The 21,800-nt window shown below is 35.8% G+C and overlaps 1 protein-coding gene across 1 annotated transcript in view; it reads left to right on the top strand.

Moving 5' to 3' along the window:
• Positions 1–3,117: 3,117 nt before the first annotated feature.
• Positions 3,118–21,800, top strand: part of Ppil4 (peptidylprolyl isomerase like 4) — a 34,958-nt gene continuing 16,275 nt past the window's right edge. Inside the window, exons 1-10 of the mRNA XM_046427432.2 lie at positions 3,118–3,231; positions 6,901–6,968; positions 7,054–7,118; positions 7,360–7,477; positions 8,800–8,942; positions 9,701–9,797; positions 10,499–10,615; positions 14,831–14,955; positions 16,260–16,326; positions 20,030–20,141. Of these exons, the coding sequence (XP_046283388.1) occupies positions 3,162–3,231; positions 6,901–6,968; positions 7,054–7,118; positions 7,360–7,477; positions 8,800–8,942; positions 9,701–9,797; positions 10,499–10,615; positions 14,831–14,955; positions 16,260–16,326; positions 20,030–20,141 (982 nt within the window). The 5' untranslated portion in view covers positions 3,118–3,161. The remainder of the gene's footprint in view (positions 3,232–6,900; positions 6,969–7,053; positions 7,119–7,359; positions 7,478–8,799; positions 8,943–9,700; positions 9,798–10,498; positions 10,616–14,830; positions 14,956–16,259; positions 16,327–20,029; positions 20,142–21,800) is intronic.

Below are 21,800 nucleotides of genomic sequence, written 5' to 3'. Positions count from 1 at the left end.
CCAGGAGAGGATAATAAGGAGAGCAAGAAACAAGGATATGCTTTTTCACATCTCTTAAAAATCATTGACAAATTTTATCTTATATTTTCTAAGATATTAAAAAACTGCTTTTACAGTGTACTTCTCATCCATTAATTTAGAAGTGAATTTTATTAGACCCATCATGATGGATGATGCTTCTTATATGAAAAACAATTCAGAAATATCATTGTGGCAGCCAGCATTTATTGTGATGAATTATGATTCCATTTTTTATATACAAAACATATTTATAGGGGCTGGAGTTGTAGCTAAGTGGTAGAGTGCTTGCCTAGCATGTGTGATGCACTAGATTTGATACTCAGCACCACATAAAAGTAAATAAAATAAAGGTATTGTGTCCACTTACAACTAAAAAAAAAATTATTAAAAAAAAAAAACATTTATAGAGATTAAATGTTTTGCCCCAAATTAAAGAATGGTGATGGGGCCATGAATTTTAGCCCTGGCATTGTGAACCAACATATTATACTGGTTCATATTAAAAGTTAAACATCATAATTTAGTAGAGTGCTTGCCTGACATGTATGAAGCCCTAGATGCAATCCCCAGCAACCCCCTCCACACGTACACAGAGCAATAAAATGTTCCTTCACTGATTTGGAAAATTTGGCACGAACTGGGTTGGGAGAAATGGAGAAACAGGAGAGTGTGGTAGATATTTACTTCTTACTACCACAAAAACAGAGAAGCATCACATCCAAGATGCATCTCCTACTGTCTGCTACCCCAGCTAACTGGTATCAACAACCTGAGGGTGTGCAAAGAGAGCCATTCCCAAGGATGTTAAAAAGTGTACTGTAAATTTTGCTTGATTAGTACTCTAAATATCCTTCAGGGAAAGGGTGTGGTAGAGTTATTGTCTAGCATGTGAAGTGCCCTGGATTCAATCCCCAGCTCTAAAAAGAAAGAGTATCCTAGTTAGAGATCTTGTCAGGACTGGGTATGGTGGCATATGCTTGTAATCCCAGCAGTTGGGAGGCTGAGGAGGAGAATTGCAAGTTCTAGGCCAGCCTCAGAAACTTAGCAAGGCTTTCAGTAACTTAGTGAGACTGTCTCAAAATGAAAAAAACAAAAAACAAAAAAGGGCTGGAAATGTGGCTCAGTAGTAAAGTGCCCCTGGGTTTAATCCCTAGTACCATTAAAAAGATGAAAAAAATTTGTCATATTAAAAAAATAAAGAAAAGGGAAAGTCATCTATGACAAATGTTAACAACAATTAAATGGTGGAGGTATAAATAATTTTGAGTCATAGTAACCCAGATGCATAGGTAAATAATTTTACATGGCCTTGGCATCCATTCTGAATATAAGGTGGACTTTCTCAAACCAGAAGCAGAGTTCAGTCACCCTTTACATGGTTTCCAGTTCTATACCTCCACCCAGTTCTTCAGTATGGATGATCCAGATACCTGTCTAACACAACTGCCCCTCTTCAGCATCTCTACAGGGGGCAGCTGGATGCAGCCTGCTCAAGTGGCCCTACTAACCTCCATACCAGACAGATACTGGGCAGATAAGCCATAGTGACCAACTCTCAGCCATAGTGTGACCTACTGGAACTCATGCCTGCTTGTTTTAAATCTACCAATTAAAACTCCCCATGGAAAATCTGTAGGCACTAGGAATTAAGCAACAAAGTTTATTATATTTCTGGAATATACACTGTAACAACGATAAACAAATTCCTAAATACCATACGAGATGATGAAAACTCCAACTAGAAAGTTCAGCTAGTGAAAAGGCCCTGATGCAGGTATTTGTCCCCAGTGTTCAGGGAACAGCAAAAAAGCTAGTGTAGTTTCAGGGGAATAAGAAAGAAGACAGGAAGATGGAGTAGAAGGAGTTCATGTAAGGCCTGTAAACTATTGTAAAAACTTTGGTTTAGTGTCAGATAAGAAGTTACTGGAGGTTCTAGATGTGAAAGCTGCTAGATCAAGATGAAGTTATATTTATTCCAAACGATGTCATGAGACCATAAAGGAAGGGCTCTCAGGAACATATGCCTGTGTTGAAAATCTACAAGGATCTTAACCCGCACACCTTTCATAAAAAAGTGAGTTTGTGTGTGTGTGTGTGTGTGTGTGTTTGTGTGGTGCTGGGGATTGAACCCAGGGCCTGCTCATGTGAGCCAAGCACTCTACACCAAGACAGCTATATCCCCAGCCCCACAAAGAATATTTCTGCCAGAATGTCTACCTTGGCGGATACCACCTTGTTTCGTCTTTCTAGAATAGAATAATTTCAAAACAATTTACGTAACCTTCATTTTACCTTCAAAAACCCGTGTCTTTCTTTGCCTCCTTGGAATTGCCCATGCTCAGCCATAGCACACATCCCAGATTTACATTGATACGTATAAAGTGAGAGCAAGGATGCATACAAGAGAGCAAGTCTGTAGACCAGGAGAGTGGAGAGTAAAGTTTGCACAGAAAACTGTTATTGGAGGGCCCAAAACCCCAAAGAGAAGTCAAAACTAGTTTTAAGTCTTCTAGAGTATTCATCATACCAGTAGAGATTTGGGGGTAACGCCTGTTACTTTTTAGCTTGTCGAACACAGGAAGTTATACTTATTATACTTATTCCAAAATCTAACGAAGTTATACTTTATACTCGCCATGTGTGGCTACTACCAGGGTTAGTCGCTAGACAGTACTCGCAGGAAAAACAAACTCCTTGTTAATCACCTTTCCCAGTAACAAACGGTGAGCTTCGGGCCTGGAATTCTCAATGTAGAGCTATGAGAAGAGAGTCGAAAAGAAGGTCGGGGACAACCACGCCGCCAGGAGAACCTTCCTATTCTGAAGATGGGCACAAAAATCTTATAGCGTTATCCTCTGAGAGATAGGCTCGCATACGGGTCAGCAAGGGCCAACCCGGACTTTCAAACGTGCACGTGCCGCGACAGAGAAACTCCTGCGGGGTTGGTCAAGCGCTGACCAAGCCAAAAGAAAAAGCAGCCCGAAAGAGGGCGGTGGCGCCGGGAGATGACGCAAGCACGCGTCGCGGCCAGGGCGACGCGTGGCGTAGAAAACGTCGGGCCGCGCTTGTCAGTCCTCCGCCCCCCCCACCCCCCCCACCCCCCGCCTCCCGGGGCTTGTTGCCGAGGAGGAGCCGGCGCCATGGCGGTTCTGCTGGAGACCACTTTGGGCGACGTCGTCATCGACTTGTACACGGAGGAGAGGCCGCGCGGTGAGGCCCACGCCCCGCTCACCCCTGGCCGGGACCACGAGCCCGTCTCCCCGATTTCCCCTCTCTGCTTCCCCAGGTCTCCAGGGGCCACTGGCTCGAGCTGCTGGTGCCCGCCGCCACACTATTCCATTAGCGGGCCTTGTTTAGAAAAGTTTTTGTGAGGAGAATTCGTTTGAACCTAGGCAGCGCTTCTCCTGCATCTTGTGTGGGCCCGTCGGGCACAGGGCGCTGCGGTCATGAATTGCCTTTGGGTGTGTGGGGTGAGGGGGCTGCCTATGCCATGCCAGTGGCTTTTGTGGTTTTACTCTGCTTTCTCTTGTCTTGAGAGGAACACAACAAATATTCATTGGTGTGTGATCAGTTCAGTCTTAAAAGCAAGGAGGATGTGCTTGGCACAGCGAGTGTTGGCATCGCATCCGGTCTAGAGGGAAGAAGCCGGTGCCCAGAGGTGTGGACAGAGGCTGCAAGCCACTGGGCTAAGCCCTAGCCTAGGCGTCCTGCCCTTTATGGTCTGATTCTCCCCTCGGAGACTTCGGTGCGTGAATCCGTCTGAACTCTTAAATTGTTGTGGAGGAACGTGTAAGTTGCTATGGAAACCGGAGGCGAGAGTAATTTTTTAGTCCGGGTAGAGAGATGCGAAGTGAGAACACATCTATTAGCTTTTTCAAAGATGAGTGGGAATGAAGGTTTTTCTCCTGGTTTGCTTGGAGTTTGGGGAAATGGCAAGTAGTTTGGAAGGAGGTATGTGAAGGGGAGTGGTAGACTTGCAGTCTGGTCAGGTAAGATTAGGTCAGATCCTGAATAATTCTGTGTGCCATGCTGAGGATCAGAGTCTTGGAAAGAAGGTTTTAAAAACAGGATTGATGCTTGCGTGCGTAGCATACTTGCTTTGAGAAAGTAATAGGCAGCAGTGTGGAGAATGTTTCAGATTTAGGAGAAGTTGGAGGCTAGGAGAAATTAGTTACAGCCTGGGTCCTGTCCCCAAGGAATGCAGTTTATCAAAGAGGATGAAACTGGCTTCAATGCTGTACAGTGAGTGTCTCCTACTCCCCACACTCAGCTGTTGCCTGTCCCCTGCAAACACTTATTCTTTATAGTTTTTACCGTTCGCTTACTGTTGCCCCGTTCCATGTTCTGCTACACTCTTTTTCTTCTGGAGAACCCTGCTTTTTCAAATCTCAGATCAAGCATGATCTCTTCTATGCAGCACTCCTGGTCCCTAAGCAGATCTGTTAGATCTGTTCCTTGTGCTCTGCCTCAGGTAGCTTTGTGAGTCATATGACACTCATTATGACATTTACCTATTGTCCTGAAATTATTTATATAAGTCTCATCTCCTCTCAAGAATGTACTGCAATGAGAGCAGAAACTGTACCTTAATTATCTCTGTGTCTTGAGTATCCAGTACAGTGTCTTCCACTTTGAGACAAACTTAAGAGATTATTTGTAGTGGCCCATGCATATAAATGTGTTGTATTCTAGGACTCTTTGCATGTGATAAAAATGCAACTAAAACTGGCTTAAACAAAATAATTGCCTATGTTATTGCAGTAAGCTTGGCTTTACGGATGACTGAATCTCTGAGTTCAAGAGATGTTGTAGTTGAAACCCAAGCAAAACACACACACACACACAAAAGGATGATTTAGGGAATTGGATTGTTTTATTTTTATTTTTGGTATTAGGTATTGAACTTAGAGGCACTTAGCCACTGAGCTACATCCCCAGTCCTTTTTATTTTTTGTTTTGAGGGAGGGTCTCACTAACTTGCTGAGGCTGACCTCAAAATTTGAAATCTCCTGCCTTATCCTCCCATGTTACTGGGTTTATAGGCATGTGCCATCTTACCCAATGAGACTTGTGTTTTTTGTCTCTTCGTTTTGCTTTCCTTTAAGTTCCATTGACTCTGTCCCTGTAGAGCAGCATCTTACAAAATGAATGGGTCTCTTCCCAGTGTTGTAAAGAACTAAAGGTAAGGTAAGGCCATCTCACATAATTAGAAAGCAGTTGTTCTGTGTAGGTAGCCTAAAATACCAAAAACCCAAGTCCACATGTATACATATTTGAAGGTATATGAATACCTGTTTATCATTTGATAGTATATTCAATCTTTCCTGCATGTGTGCTCTCTCTCTCTCTCTTTTTCTCTTTTTACTTTGTATTATAAATGTAGAGAAAGTCATGTAAATGAAGTCTCATATTCCGTGGCCATTTTTGTTTAACAGTTCTCATCACATAACTAGTCCCAGTCTTGTTTCCTTTATGATAAAACCACTTCCACTGGATTTATTGAATTACAAGATAATTCCTTAAAAAACCCACAAATCATTATTATACCTTAAAAAGTTAAAAATAATTTCTTGGTATTATTTAAACTTTCCTTTTAGCTCTTGAAGATTTTTAAAATGTGATCATTTAAACTAGGATCTCAATAATACCTATATATATTAATTAATATATTTCTTAAATGTTTTAGCTTATGGTATCCCCCTACCCTTTTTTTCCCCCGAAAAAATTCTTGAGAAAGAATCTGGGTCATTTGTTTTGTAGAATTTCATTTGGCATTTGGCTGATTATTTCTCTTTTGTGTCTTTGAACATATTCCTCTATCCCTTCTATTTTCTATAAATTGTTTAGATTCAGAACCTCCATCAAATTTGTTTGGGGCAAGAATGTTTCATATAGAGTGTACTTTTGCCTACATCACATTTAGGAGGCACTTGACGTCTGGTTGGCTGTTTTTGTGATATTGAACTTAGACAGTGGTTTCAGGCCTTTAAAGTGTTTCCATCAGTTTGTCATCTAAAGATTTTGGCAGCCATTGATGGTCATTGCCTAGGTCCATTATTTTTGTTTTCTAGTAAAAGGACTACATCTGTCTCTTTTCTTTTTTTGTTTAAAGAATTTTTTTTAAGTTGTTGGTGGACCTTTATTTATTTATTTATATGTGGTGCTAGGATTTGAACCCAGGACCTCACACATGCCAGGCAAGTGCTCTACCGCTGAGCCACAACCCCAGCCTGTAATTCTGTCTCTTCACAATGAGTTCAGAAATATTTTCAAGAAAACAATTGAAAACTTGATATTGAAGACTGTCCAACACCTTGGGCACCATCTCTCCAGATTTTCACCATCTCTCATTTTGTAATACCAGAATATTGTAGAATTTAGACTGATCTTTTGGATACCACCCTCCTTGCAAAATTAAATTCCCACTTCTAGGCTTTTCCATATAACTTCCCAGCATGAAATGATCACTTTTTACTCTCTGCCAGCCCAGTTCTTTTATTATATATTTATTTTTAATTGACATATAAATATTGCTCATATTTTTGGTATACCATGTGATGTTCCAGTATAGTCCAGATCTTTGAATGTTTTCCCAAAGCCTCCATGAGTCTTTTAATTTCCTCATCTAGAAACAGTCTCTCTTTTGAACCCTTGTGACAGTTTTTATACTACTTTTTACCATATTACTATTTAAGGGGCATAAATTATGCTATTAGATATCTAGTATTGTAACTATTTGTGTTCACTTGACTTTGGAATTTAACTATTGTTTTACTTTTAATAGTAATTTAGATATTAAATTGTACTAACTGTGGTTTTACTTGTTTAAAACCAAATTTGTGGATTACTATAATAAATTGTATATTTACTGTCTTTCAGCCTGCTTGAATTTCCTGAAATTGTGCAAAATAAAATATTACAATTATTGCCTTATTCACAATGTACAGGTGAGTTAGTGGTTGTTAGTCATGTCCTTTGTTATTGGAACTATCAAACTCTGTGACAATTAACAAAAATTTCTGAATATTATAGAGGGATTTTATCATACAAACTGGTGATCCTACTGGGACTGGCCGAGGAGGAGAGTCTATTTTTGGGTAGGTTCTTTTATTTTTAAATGAAAACTAGAATTGCTTATATTTAAGTCTTCATATTAAAATATGATTAAAATGTAGGAAACTTGGGAAAGTTTCTAAATGTTTTTAGTAAAAGAGAGGAGTCTTTTGAATCATGGTATCATTTCTATAGAGAAGTAGTTGGTAATACTATATTATAGTACTTCTACATTTATATTTTGACAGAACTTATGTTTTATAACCTTATTATATGTATTTCCAGTCAGCTGTATGGTGATCAAGCAAGCTTTTTTGAGGCAGAAAAAGTGCCAAGAATTAAGCACAAGAAGAAAGGCACTGTGTCCATGGTGAACAATGGCAGTGATCAGCATGGATCTCAGGTTAGGAAATGTGTGTAAAATGAACTTTGCTTAGAAATGAAGGACTAGAAGCTACTTACAAAGTAGCTTTTTAAACTGTTCAATAATGAAAGAATGTGTTAATCATATTCAAAGATATGTATTAGAAAAAACTTGCACTATATTTCTTATATTAAAAAATATATTGGGCTGGGTATGTGGCTCAGTGGTGGAGTACTTGCCTCAAGCTCATGAGGCACTGAGTTTGATCCTCAGCATCACATAAAAATAAAAAACAAATAAAATAAAAGTATTGTGTTTATCTACAACTAAAAAAAATTTTAAAAACTATATACTACATCATGTACAACCATAAGAATGAGAAGTTATACTCCATTTATGTATGAAGTGTCAAAATACATTTTACTGTCATGTATAAATAATAATAAATTTTAAAAATTTAAAAAAGAAAAGATCTAAGGGTGAAGTTCAGGGGTGGAGGAGGTGCTTAACATATACAAGGCTCTGGGATTGAAGCAAAACAGAAAATATTATTTTCTTCTTTTAAATATAAGCCCTGCCCATTGTGAATAATTTAGAAAATACAGAAAAGTACAAAGAAGAATAATATTAACCACAATCCTATTCATGATTATTACTTTTCACATTTATAGACACTTTCAGTGTTTATTACTTATTTTTATTTTTTATTTTTTCGTGATACTATGATCAAACTCAGGTCTTCATACTTGCTAGGCAGGCACTCTACTACTGAGCTGCATTCTTCTCCCTTTGACTATTTTATAAGCGATTGCTGGGGGGCTGGGGGTACAACTCAGATGGTGAGTGCTTGCCTTGCATGCACAAGGCCCTGGGTTCAATGCCCAGCACCAAAAAAAAAAAGAGAGAGAGAGAGAGAGAGAGAGAAAGAGACGGAGACAGATTACTGGGGCTTGGGGTCTAGCTTAGTAGTAAAATGCTTGCCTAATATGTGCTAGACCCTGAGATTGATTCGCAGCACCACAGAAAAATATAAATTAAATAAATAAATAGATTAATTGGAAGGTTAATCCTCATGACCATCTATTATGGTAGGTGCTATTGTTTTTCACTGTTTATGCATGAAGAAAATGAGCCATGGTTTTTCCAATCATTTTAAACAATTGAGGAAACATCTGTGTACATGTTGATAACTTATATATAAACTCTGTTTTTTATTTAGTTCTGGGAACAAGTTTTTAAGAACTGGTGCAGTAAATGTAGAGTTTCACTCGTGTGTGTGTGTGTGTGTGTGTGTTTTGTCAATTTAGCTGACAAAACACACACACATACGTATTTTTGTATTTATTTTGTCTTTCTGTTAGTTTCTTATTACTACAGGAGAAAATCTAGATTACCTTGATGGTGTTCATACAGTATTTGGTGAAGTGACAGAAGGCATGGACATAATTAAGAAAATTAATGAGACTTTTGTTGACAAGGATTTTGTACCATATCAGGATATCAGGTATTATTACAATTCACTATCTTGAATGTATTAGAATGTTTTAATACTGTGATGTGTGACGAGACTGGTGCACATAGGACTAGTTTTTGACTAATTCCAAAATGTGAATTAATATAAAATGAATACGCATAAAAAGAACCTTTTGTATTTTTCTACTTATACTAATTTTTTTTTTTTCCTTTTTTGGTACCAAGAATTGAACCCAGGGGTACTTAAGCACTGAGCTATATTCCAGCCCTTTTAAAATTTTTTTGGTACCAGGAATTGAACCCAGGGTTTCTTAACCACTGAGCCATATCCCCAGCCCTTTTTATTTTTTATTTTGAGACAGGATCTCACTAAGTTGCCTAGGGCCTCACTAAGTTTCAAGGCCTGGCCTCAAAGTTGTGATCCTCCTGCCTCAGCCTCCCAAGTGGCTGGGATATCAGGTGTGCACCACTGTGTCCTGCTACTTGTACTAATTATTTATAATAGATTTTGTTAGGAAAAATTACTGTGCTTTCATTTTTAAAGCAATTTATTGAGAAATGTGGAAAATTACTAAGATTTAGACATTTACTTTGCTTCTTTGAAGTAATGCAGAGAAATATATACAAAAAATGGAAACCGGTAATACTCATTGTGAAAGTGTACTGTGAATTAGTAATATCTTTGTGCAAAATGGGGGTTTTGGCATTAAAGATACTTAAGTTATTCTATGAAAATAAAATATAGATTTTGAAATATTTAATGTAACATTTGACTTGGACTTTTGTAAGGATAAATCACACAGTGATTTTAGATGATCCGTTTGATGACCCTCCTGATTTAATAATTCCTGATCAATCACCAGAACCCACAAAGGAACAATTGGATGTAAGTAGAGCCTTCTTGTGATTGAATGTATGTGCATATTAATTTGTATGGATTTAACTTCTTAGTCTATAATAAATTAATTTCTTCATAATGATTATTTTGCTTAATAAATTATACTAGAACGAGTTGAGTTCTTTTTCTACTCCACGGAGATACTCATTTTTCTAGTTATCTTTTTATTTCCCTGACTTCCTTTTTTTAATATCTATTTCATTGGAACAGCCTTAGCACTGGAAGCTTATATGAATCTGGATTTTTTTTAATCTAACTCTAGTTAGGAGAATAACTTCAAGGCCAAACTAAACAATCATCCTGTGAGGGAATTTTTCAACTGGAGATACTCTAGAGCCAGGCTAGAACCAGAAATTTCTGTGGAACAGCACAGACTTTCCCCCAGATATTTTAAGATATAAATTTTTGCTTTTGAGGCTTTCTCAAAGACAAATTTATCTTTATGGTTGAAATTGATGCTTGCTTATTTCTAAGATGATTTATCTTCTCCAAGCAGCACTTAATTGGATAATAGTATCTATATAGATGTTTATTTTCATTTCCTAATAAATCAGAAGCCCAATCTGGCTAATGTCATAGAATTAATTTAAATCAGTTCCAGAGGTTTGTAAATGAAGCGTAATACCTTTCATGATTCTCAGATTTTTTTTGTTTGTTAAATATTTATATTAATAACTTCTGCCTTACAGAGTGGTCGAATAGGAGCAGATGAAGAAATTGATGATTTCAAAGGAAGATCAGCTGAAGAAGTAGAAGAAATAAAGGCAGAAAAAGAGGCCAAAACTCAAGCTATTCTTTTAGAGATGGTAAGATGATTATGTTTGTTTAAATAGTTGATCTGCCATATATTTAATGCATATTTATTTATAAGTTTATTTCTGGCTCTTGTGATAGTTGTAAAATATTAAAAATTTAGTTTAGAGTTTTCCTCTAGATTAAATTTTGAATGATATAATAACACATGAAAATGAATAAATTCCGTTCCATTATCATTATAGTATCAAGTGCTTTTATAAAAAATGGAAAGTGGATATTTCATTATTTTTAACATAAATATTAATTGAATTTCAATTGTTTAATATTCACCTCTTTTTTAAAGCATGTTTATTAGATTAAATCTTATGTTAAGAATAATTCTTCATTGTACCACTCAAATATTGAAATTAAATAGAATAGTCATTAAATGATAAAATAAACCTGGGTAAAAATTGAAAATTCTAAAATATACTTCTTCAAATATATAATTTTTGATGTTTTCTCTTTTCCTTTCTATTTGTTCATTATAATTTTATATAACAATGGGATTTGTTGTTACATATTTGTACAACTTTCATGTTTGTGTATCAGTTAAAAAATATATAAATACATGTCTGCACATATAAAATATATATATATACATATATATGCACATTTATATATTTTTTAACTGGTATACACTCCTTTGTCTTGCTCATAGTATGAAGTCATTTGGGGATTAGTTATTCAGTAAACCATTAATTGACGTACTAGGCATTTTTTTCCTTCTTATTTTTAAGAAATAGGTATGCATATTATATAATAGATGATTAATAAACACTTAAGTGAAAGGATAACAATTTTGTTTTTAATATTATTGTACATAATAGTGTTTTTATATTTTTGGTCTGTTTTAAAATTTATATTAATTTATATTTTATTAATTAATTTATATTTATGTTACCAGTATTAATGAATAAATGCCAAAAGCTCTCATTTCAGAGAACTTTAATGAAATAAACAAAAGTTGAAAATACACTTTTTCTTTTCTGCAATACTGGGAATTGAACCCAAGGAACTCTACCACTAAAAACTATATCCCCACATTCCCACCCCCATTTTTAATTTTATTTTGAGACAGAGTCTTGCTAAATTATCCAGGCTGGCCTTGAACTTGGTATCCTCCTACCTCAGCTTCGCAAATCACTCAGGTTGCAGGCATAGGCCAGGCTGGAAACACTTTTTTTTTTTTTTGGTACTAGGAATTGAACCCAAGGGCACTTAACCATTGAGCAATATCTCTAGCCCCTTTTTGTATTTTATTAGAAACACAGTCTTGCTGAGTGGATTAGCGCCTCACTTTTGTTGAGGCTGGCTTTGAACTCATGATCCTCCTATCTCAGACTCCCAAGCCACTGGGATTATAGGCATGTGCCGCTGTACCCAGCCACAGGCATTTTTAATTGAGCATATATACACCTAAGAGTATTGATCCAGAACAATCAATAGCAAGACAAATTCTAAGAAAACTATTGAACATAAAATCAACACCAATGAATCAGTTGCATTTCTAAACACCAAGGATATATCAGTTGAAAGAGATATCAGGAAAATTATTCCTTTTACAATAGCCTCAAAAAAGTAAAATATTTGGAAATCAACCTAAGAAAAGAGTTTAAAGACCTCTATAGTGAAAACTACAGAACTCTAAAGAAAGAAATTGAAGAAGATCTTAGAAAATGGAAAGATCTTCCATGTTCCTGGGTAGGTAAAATCAATATTATCAAAATGGCCATGCTAGGGCTGGGATTGTGGCTCAGCGGTAGAGCGCTCGCCTAGCACGGGTGGGACCCGGGTTTGATCCTCAGCACCACATAAAATAAAAATAAAGGCATTGTGTTGTGTCCGACTACACCTAAAAAAATAAATATTAAAAAAAAAACAGCCATACTACCAGAAGCACTCTACAGATTTAATGCAATTCCTATAAAGATCCCAATGATGTTCTTCACAGAAATAGAAAAAGCAATCCTTAGTGTGAAAAGTGATGCAGGAGAGAGACATCACAATGCCAGACCTTAAATTATACTACAGATCTATAGTAACAAAAACAGCATGGTATTGGAACCAAAACAGATATGAAGACCAAAGCACAAGAAGTAAAATCAAGGATCAATAAATGGGATGGTATCAACCTGAAAAACTTCACAGCAAAGGAAACAATCAGGAATATGTACAGAGATCCTACAGATTGGTAGAAAATCTTCACCACCAGTACCTCAGATAAGGCATTAATGTCCAGGATATACAAAGAACTCAAAAAACTTAACACCAGAAAAATAAATAACCCAATCAATAAATGGGCAAATGAACTAAACAAACACTTCACAGAAGAAACACAAATGGTCAAAAAAAAAAAATATGGAAAATGTTCAACATCTCTGTCAATTAGAGAAATGCAAATTAAAACTACAGTGAGAGCCCATCTCATTCCAGTCAGAATGGCAATTGTAAAGAATACAAGTAACAATGTTGGCAAGGATGTGGGGAGAAAGGTACTCTCATGTGTTGTTGGTGGGACTGCAAATTGGTGCAACTACTATGGAAAGAGTATGGAGATTCCTTAGAAAACTTGGAATGGAACCACCATTCGACCCAGTTATCCCACTCCTTGGTCTATACTCAAAAGAACTTAAAAACAGCATACTATATTTATGCAGCCACATCAGCTCAACTTACAATAGCCAAGTTATGGAAACAACCTAAGTGTCCTTCATTGGATGAGTGGATAAAGAAAATGTGTTACATATAGACAATGGCATATTATTCAGCCATAAAGAAGAATGAAATTATGGCATTTGCTGGTAAATGGATAGAACTGGAGAATATCATGCTAAGTGAAATAAACCAATCCCCAAAACAACAAATCCCAAATGTTCTCTCTGATTTGTGAATGCTAACCCAAAACAAAGGAGGTTGGGAAGGGGAATGGTAGAAATCCACTGGATTAGACAAAGGGAAAGGATTAGGGAGGGGAATAGGAAAGACAGTAGAATTAATCAGTCATAATTTTCCTAGCCTTGTATTTTTATACACAACCAGGGTAATTCTACATCATGTACAGCCACAACAGTGGGATCCTAAATAGAATAAGTTATATTTTATATATGTATAATTTGGCAAAATACATTCTACTGTCATGTGTAACTAAAAAGAACAAATAAAAATTTTTTTTTAATTATTGGACATAAAAGAAAGATCTTTTGAGGCAGCGTACAGTGGCTCACACCTCTTTGAGGCAGGAGGATCATAATTTCAAAGCCAGCCTAAATAACTTAATGAAACCCTGACAAGAAATAAAAAAGGGCTTGAGATGTAGCTCAGTGGTTAAGTGCCCCTAGATCTTTTGAGGAACTGGCAAGAAGAACAAGTGACTTATAAGGGAAATATTATTAGATTATAATCAAACTTCAACTGTAAAACTTCAGGAAGTTTGTGCCAAAGGGAAAATGGGTTGTCATTTTTAAAACTTTTATGTTTTTAGATAATTTCAAACTTATAGAAGAATAGAGTACAGAAGTTATATATACCTTTTACTAGGAGTCACCAATTTTTTTTTTAAGTATTTACTTTCAACACTCTTTTTTTAAAACAATTTTTATGTCAATTTTTATTGAGGTACAATTAACATAAAGTGAGACTTGCCAATTTTTTTTGTGTGTATGTGGTGTGGGGGATTGAACCCAGGACCTTGTGCATGCGAGGCAAGCATTCTACCAACTGAGTTACATATACCCCCAGCCCCGGATTCACCAATTTTTAAAAAATTTTTTAGTTGTATATGGACATAGTACTTTTATGTATTTCTATATGGTGCTGAGGATTGAACCAGTGCCTCACACATGCTAGACAAGTGCTCTACCACTGAGCTACAACCACAGCCCAGATTCACCAGTTTTGAACATTTTTGCTATGTCCACTTTACCATTCTATCAGTTCTTTTTTGTGGTGCAAATATTAACTGTTATTATTTTTTTATTGTTTTTGTAATATTGCCTTATAATTATATATAATAGTGGGATTCATTATGCACATAATATAATATTGTTAATACCAGGAATGGTAGAGTTTCAAATTTTAAAGTCTTATTAGATTTATTTTCCTAAGGCTGGAATTTATGGAGGAAATTTAGATATTTTAGGGAAATCTGTGTTGTGGGCTTAGATAAAATATTTAGGATGGAACCTAAATAAAGAAATTGACTTAAGTTTTTGTTTATAATTTAGGTAGGAGATTTACCTGATGCAGATATTAAACCTCCAGAAAATGTGCTGTTTGTATGTAAATTGAATCCAGTGACCACAGATGAGGATCTGGAAATAATATTCTCAAGATTTGGGCCAATAAGAAGGTAAATCCTGGGGCTGGGGTTGTGGCTTAGTGGTAGAGCGCTCGCCTAGAATGTGCGAGATGCTAGGTTCGATCCTCAGCACCACATAAAAATAAATAAAATAAAGGCATTGTGTCCAACTACAACTAAAAAAAAAATATATATATATCAAAAAAAAGGTAAATCCTGCAATTAATAAAAGAGAAATTTGGAAAAATATAGGTATTGATGGTTTTCTAATGACATATTTTGGGTGAGTCTGTGAACTTTGGTTGAATTTTATGCTGGTGAATTTTTACAAGTGAATGAACAGTAAGAAAGAAAAGAATATATAAAGAAAAATATTTGACTGATGTTTCTACTCGCTGCGCAAAAATTTTCACTTTAAAACAGGAAATAAGTGGGATGATTTAGGTCTATTTTTATAAATTTTCAACAGTCCTCTTTAATATTTAAAATACTTATCTCATTTTACTCCTAAAATTACCAGCAATCTGTTTCAAACTTAAATTTTTCAATTTTTTTTCTTTTGGTTTATTTTCCTTGCATTACTAATGCAAAAGTCTATGAAGGCAGTATTTCTGTGAGAAAGATGATTATTTTATAATTGATTAAAATGTATTATTTTACTATTTTGTTTCATATTTTTGAAGTAAGACTATGGTACATGGAGAAGTAAACAAGTCAATTTCAGCTTATTGGCCATTTTGCTTGTTTATTGTACAATAGATTATTTCTATGTAAAAGCTATACTCATGGTATTAAATTTTACCTTGATATTAAAATTCCTAAGTGTAGACTTGCTTTAACATTTATATGTGTATGTTGTAATTCATCTTTGTGATTTAAAAACTTTATAGGAGTTTATTTTTGTTAAAGGAAAATTAAATATTTTTGTTTTATTTCCTTAGTGCTTAGGGAATTTAAGGACTGTAGGCCTATCTAGGTCATTTAGAGTCTACTGGGTTAGTAAAGTATTTTTTTTAAAAAAAGAAGACTTGTTATTTAAGAAATATGGTGAGTTTAATTTGGCCTTTTGTTTTTTTCAGTACTAGGGATTGAAGCAGGGGCACTCCCTCACTTAGCTACCTCTCAGCCCTTTTTATTTTTTATTTTGGGATAGAGTTGAGTTACCTAGAATGACCTAAAACTTCTGATCCTCCTACCTCAGCCTCCTGAGTCACTGGAATTACGGGGGTTCAGGACAGCACCCGGCTTAACTTTGCCTTTTAATAACTGGCTTATTATGTTATTTAGTTCCGAAGAGTATGAGTGAATACTTTCCTTTTTTAAAAACAAAGTCACTTTTTAAAACTTTCTTTCAGTTGTGAAGTTATTCGGGATTGGAAGACAGGAGAGTCCCTCTGCTATGCTTTTATTGAATTTGAAAAGGTATGCATAAATGAGATATATTAGGTTTGGTGTTTATTTTATGAATATGTTTCGTTTTTTTATTTTTGTACTGGGGATTGAACTCAGGGGCACTCCACTACTAAGCTATATCCCTAGCCCTTTTTATTTTCTTTTTATTTTGGGGCAGCATCTTGCTAAATTGCTGAGGCTGACCTCATACTTGAGATCCTCTTGCCTCAGTTTCCCAAGATGCTTGATTATAGGCGTGCACCTCCATGCCCAGCTCATAGATTAGTTTTGTCTTAATTTTTTTTTAGTTATAGAGGGACACAATACCTTTATTTTACTTATTTTTATGGGTGCCGAGGATCAAACCCAGTGTGTGAGGAAGAGCTCTGCCACTGAGCTACAATCCCAGCCCAGTTTTGTCTAATTTTAACCTTGATATAAATGGGAACACAATGTGTTCATTTGCATCTTGATTCTTTTTGTTATTATTTATTTAGGTACTGGGGATTTAATGAACTGAAGGCCTTATACACTGAGCTACATACATACCCAGTCATTTTTATTTTTTATTTTGAGACATTCTCGCTAAGTGCTGAGACTGGCCTCAAACATGGGATACTCCTGCCTCATCCTCTTGAGTTGGTGGGATTACAGGCATGCGCTGTCATGTCTTGCTTCTTCTGCTAGTGTTATAAGATTATATGTGTTACTGTATGTGGTTTTTAAGTTAACTTTTTAAAGTTAATTTTTTTTGACATAGTATTTTATTGTATACATATAAAATGATTTAGATCTCCATTCTGCTGTTAATTGACATTTAGGTCCTTTCCAATTTTTGACTGCAATGTGCAATACTATGAGAAAGTAAATTTTGTTCCAAGCATGGTGATACATGTGTGTAATACCAGACTGGATAATACCAGATGCTCAGGCAAGTGAATTGCAAGTTCAAGACCAGCCTTAGCAACTTAGCAAAGCCCTAAGCAACTTAGCAAGACTCTGTCTCAAAATAATAATAAAAAAGGGGGGGTTGGGCATGTGGCTCAGTGGTAAAGTACCCCTGGCTTCCATCTCTGGTACCAATGAATGAATGAAAGAATGAATGATTTTTTTTTTTTTTTTTTTAAGTGCTGGAGGAAAGCTGGGGTTGTGGCTCAGTGGTAGAGTGCTCGCCTAGCACATGTGAGGCACTGGGTTCGATCCTCAGCACCACATAAAAATAAATAAATAAAAGTACTGCATCTATCCAAAACTAAAATTAAAAGGGCTAGGGGTGTGGCTCAGTGGTTAAGTGCTCTGGGTTCAATTCCTAATACCTAAAAATAAAAAAGTTTTGTTGTTTTGTTTGATCTACTGTGTCTTTTATTTATTTTTAAATTTTCTAATCATTTCTGTAAAGAAACCTTCTGATGTTGTGGTATGTATGTATTTCTGCAGAATATATATCTAGTTGTGAATTGCTGGGTCCTACAGTAGATGCAGCATTAGCAGACAATTCCAATTAATTTTCCAAGGTGGTCATACTGATTTTCACTTCCAGTAGTAGTGTTTGGTACTCCATGTTGTTCCATGTCTTGACCAACTCTTAATATGGTCAGTCTTTTAAGTTATATCCATTCTGGAAGATCTTTAGTAGTATCTTATTGTGCTTTATTTTACATTTCCCTCATTGAGTCACTTTTTCAAAAATTTATTTTCATTTAAATGTACTTTTTAAATGAAGTACCTATTCAAGACTTGCCCACTTTTTGATTGTGTATTTCACTTACTGGTTTCTAAGAATTCTTTGTATTTTCTGGGTGCAAACTCTTTTTTGCAGGGGTGGGGGGCATGTTTTATGCAGTTATCTTCTATGAATTTTCTTTTTTCTTTCTTTCTTTTTGATAGTGCTAGGGATAAAACCTAGAGCCTTGTGCATGCTAGGCAAGTGCTTTACCACTGAGCTGCATCCTTAGCCCCCTTTTCCCATTTTTTAATAGTGTCTTTTGATAAACAGAAATTTCTAATTTTAATAGTTAAATTTGTCAATATTTTTTTTCTGAATCTGCTTAAAAAATCTTTGCCTTCTCCAAAGTCATGAAGATATTTTCCTATTATATTTTTTAGCAGCTTTGTTGTAAACTGTTTCCCATTGGATATGTAATTTGATTATTGTGTATTACATTTAAGGTTTGTTTTTCTTAGATGGGATAGGCAAGTGACTTACCACCACTTATTAAAAAGATTGTTCTGTTCCCATAGCTCTGGAGGGCCACCTTTATCATAAATCAGCTCTCTATTTATGTGCAATGTCTGTTTCTGGATGCTGTACTGTTGCACAGATCAGTTTGTCTATTCTTTTATTGTTGTTGGCAGTGTGTGGTTCTGGGGGTTGAACCTAGGGTCTCATGCATGCTAAGCCAGTGGTCTACCACTGAGCTACATCCCCAGCCCAATTTGTTTATTCTTATATCACTGTTACATTTTTTAATCACTACAGTTTTTTGATATCTTGTAGTGTGGGTTCTCCAACTTTATTCTTGAAGATTTTCTTGGCTATTTTGTCTTTTACATTTCTAAATGCATTTTTCAATCAGTTTCTCAATTTTGAAGACATTCCTCTTTTGTTGTTGTTGTTGTTGAAAGGCACTACTGTGCCTTTCTTCCATTCCACAGGGAGATCAGCCCAGTGAAGGCTGGAGGACTGAACTTAGGGCCTGGCCCAAGCTAAGCACACGTTCTTACACCCTCATACCTGAAGAAATTCTTAACTGTTTTTTAGATGTAAGTCTGTTGACTATTTTCAAATGCTATCCTTTTGAAAAAATGATCTGAGAAACTTTCTCTTTGGGAAAATGACACAGTGTAAATTATCACTGCCCATACTTAATTAATCAGATTAATCAGCAGTAATATTGATTGCCTACCATGTCTAGATGTTTGTTTTGTGGTGGAGGGAGTGAACCCAGGTCCTGCTCATGCTAGTCAAGCGCTCTACCACTGAGACACATCCCTAGCCCTTTTTATTATTTTGAGGCATGTTGCCCGTATTGGCCTTGAACATGTAATCCTCTTGTCTGAGCCTCCCAAGTCTCTGGAATTGTCGATGTGTGCCATTGCACTGACTTCAAAAGCACTGGCTATGCTTCTAAATTTAGAATTTTTTTAGATTTGAAAGGTACACTGTGTGTGTGGACATAGTCAAATACACATTACATCTGTGGCTTATGTAATACTCCTCTGGGCCAGCATTCTGTAATGTATCACAAAAATATTTCTGCAATGAAGCAAATGAATATTCATACTAAGAATCAAAAAAGGCCATAACCTCATTAGGTCAGATATTGCTACCCAATTACTTTTAATACCGAATTTTTATCAAACAAACAAACAAAAAAACGCTTGCACTTTTCAGGATACAGTATTTTGGAGTTTTAAGTGAAAAGGAGTATGGAATTGTATAGGCAAGGATATCTATGTCAATCAGATCTTGATTAAAACTCTTGGCTTTGACCCTTGTGTAATCTTTAGCAGCTTCAGTACCTCTCTAAAATTCTCTTAGTACCTCTTGGGTTGTTACTAGAGTTAGTTGAGATAAATAATAGATGCATACAATAGATAAATACAACATCTGGTATAAGAATTTTTCAAATATCAATTTCAATAACAATAAATTTTATGTATTTTCAGAATTTGTTCTTATTACAGAAATCTTTTCTGTAAAAACTTATGCTTTTTTAAATAATTACAATAGGAAGAAGATTGTGAGAAAGCATTCTTCAAAATGGATAATGTACTTATCGATGACAGAAGAATACACGTGGATTTTAGCCAGTCTGTTGCAAAGGTTAAATGGAAAGGAAAAGGTATATTGATTTAACTTCTTTTTTTCTGTTCTGCATGTTTTGCATGCTTCCATATGTAGCCTTTTACTTGATACTGTTAATTAGGAGAAATGTCAATTGACATAAACGCCTGCCATTAATGATTTTACCCATCTGCTATCTAGAATCTAAGCTGTATGTATTTGAAATTAATGAAAAAGATCTGCATTTTCTGTGTTTAACTGTGTTACATTTAATATGGTCAGTCTTTTAAATTATATCCATTCTGGAAGATGTTTAGTAGTATCTGACTATAGATTTGATTTGTTTCTAAAGTGACTCTGATTTTAAGGTTGTTTGGGTCTTTTAGATACAAAACTCTTTTTTAAAAGTTTTCTTAAGTGTGTTTTAGTGGTCATGGTAAAAAATTGAGAAGATTCATGAAAAGGTATAAGACAAAAAAAATCTCTTCCACTCCTGTTTCTTATCTACCTAGTTTCTCTTCCCAGAAATAACCACTCTTACCTTTTTTTTGTTTTTGTTTTTGTTTTTGGGTACTAGAATTTAAACCCAGTGGCACTTTACTTCTGAGCTACATCCCCAGTCTTTGAGACGGGCTTTTACTAACTTGTTGAGGGTCTCACTAACTTGCTGAGGCTGACTTTGAATTTGTGATCCTCCTGCCTCAATCTCCTGAGAGTTGGGATTATAGGTGTGCAACACTGCACCTGCCTAAAATGCAAGTTTATTCTTTTCAGTGACTGCTCAGTCTTTTTTTTTTTTTTTTTTTTTTTTGTGATGCTGGTGATTGAACCCAGGGCCTTGTGCAGCAAGGCAAGTATCCCCAGCCCCAGACTGCTCAGTCTTCTATAGAATGTAGGTATCACAGTTTTTTAAATCAGGTCTATTAATGGACATTCAGTGTTTCTAACTTTTTACTCTTCTCTGTACTACAGTACTATTTGCTATTCCTATATATATGACATGTCCCACATATGCATATGCATATCAAATAAATTCCTGGTAGTGGCATGCCAAACTAAAGGTTGGGTCTATTGGATGCTGAAAGAACATGCACTTTTTAAATTTTTAACTTTATGTTATATATTTTTGGTACTGGGAATTGAACCCAGGGGCACTTAACCAGTGAGCCACATCTCTAGCTTGTTTTTATTTTTTGGTACCAGGAATTGAACTCAGAGGCACCTTAAACACCAAGCCATGTCCCCAGTCCTTTTTTATATTTTATTTAGAGACAGGGTCTCACTTAGTTGGGGCCTTGCTAAGTTGCTGAGGCTGGATTTGAACTCAGGATCCTCCTGAGCCTCTGGGATTATAGGTGTGCGCCACCACACCCAGCTATTTTTTTATTTTGAGACAGGGTCTGAGTTGCTGAGAGCTTTGCTAAGTTGCTGAGGCTGGCTTTGAACTCATGATCCTCCTGCCTCAACCTCCCAAGCTGCTGGGATTACAGGCATGTGCCACCATGCCCAACCATTTCTTTCTTTTTAACTTTAGTTTTGAGACAGTTTTACTAAGTTGCTGGCCTAGAACTTGGGATCCTCTTGCTTTAGCTTCCCAAGTAGCTGGAATTACAGGTATATGCCATCATGCCCAATTCATTTCCCATGATTTTAATGAAGTCTTTTTTACTAGAAAGAAATTGAGAACACTGTTTGGTAGTGAAGTGCTAAATTGTTT

The sequence above is a fragment of the Marmota monax genome, unplaced genomic scaffold (genome assembly GCF_021218885.2).
Source record: "Marmota monax isolate L192 unplaced genomic scaffold, Marmota_monax_Labrador192_F-V1.1 WCK01_AAM20220418_F8-fsc00114, whole genome shotgun sequence".
Classification (NCBI taxonomy): Eukaryota; Metazoa; Chordata; class Mammalia; order Rodentia; family Sciuridae; genus Marmota; species Marmota monax.
Note: the sequence above shows the minus strand (reverse complement) of the source record. Positions and strands in the feature narration are given on the sequence as shown.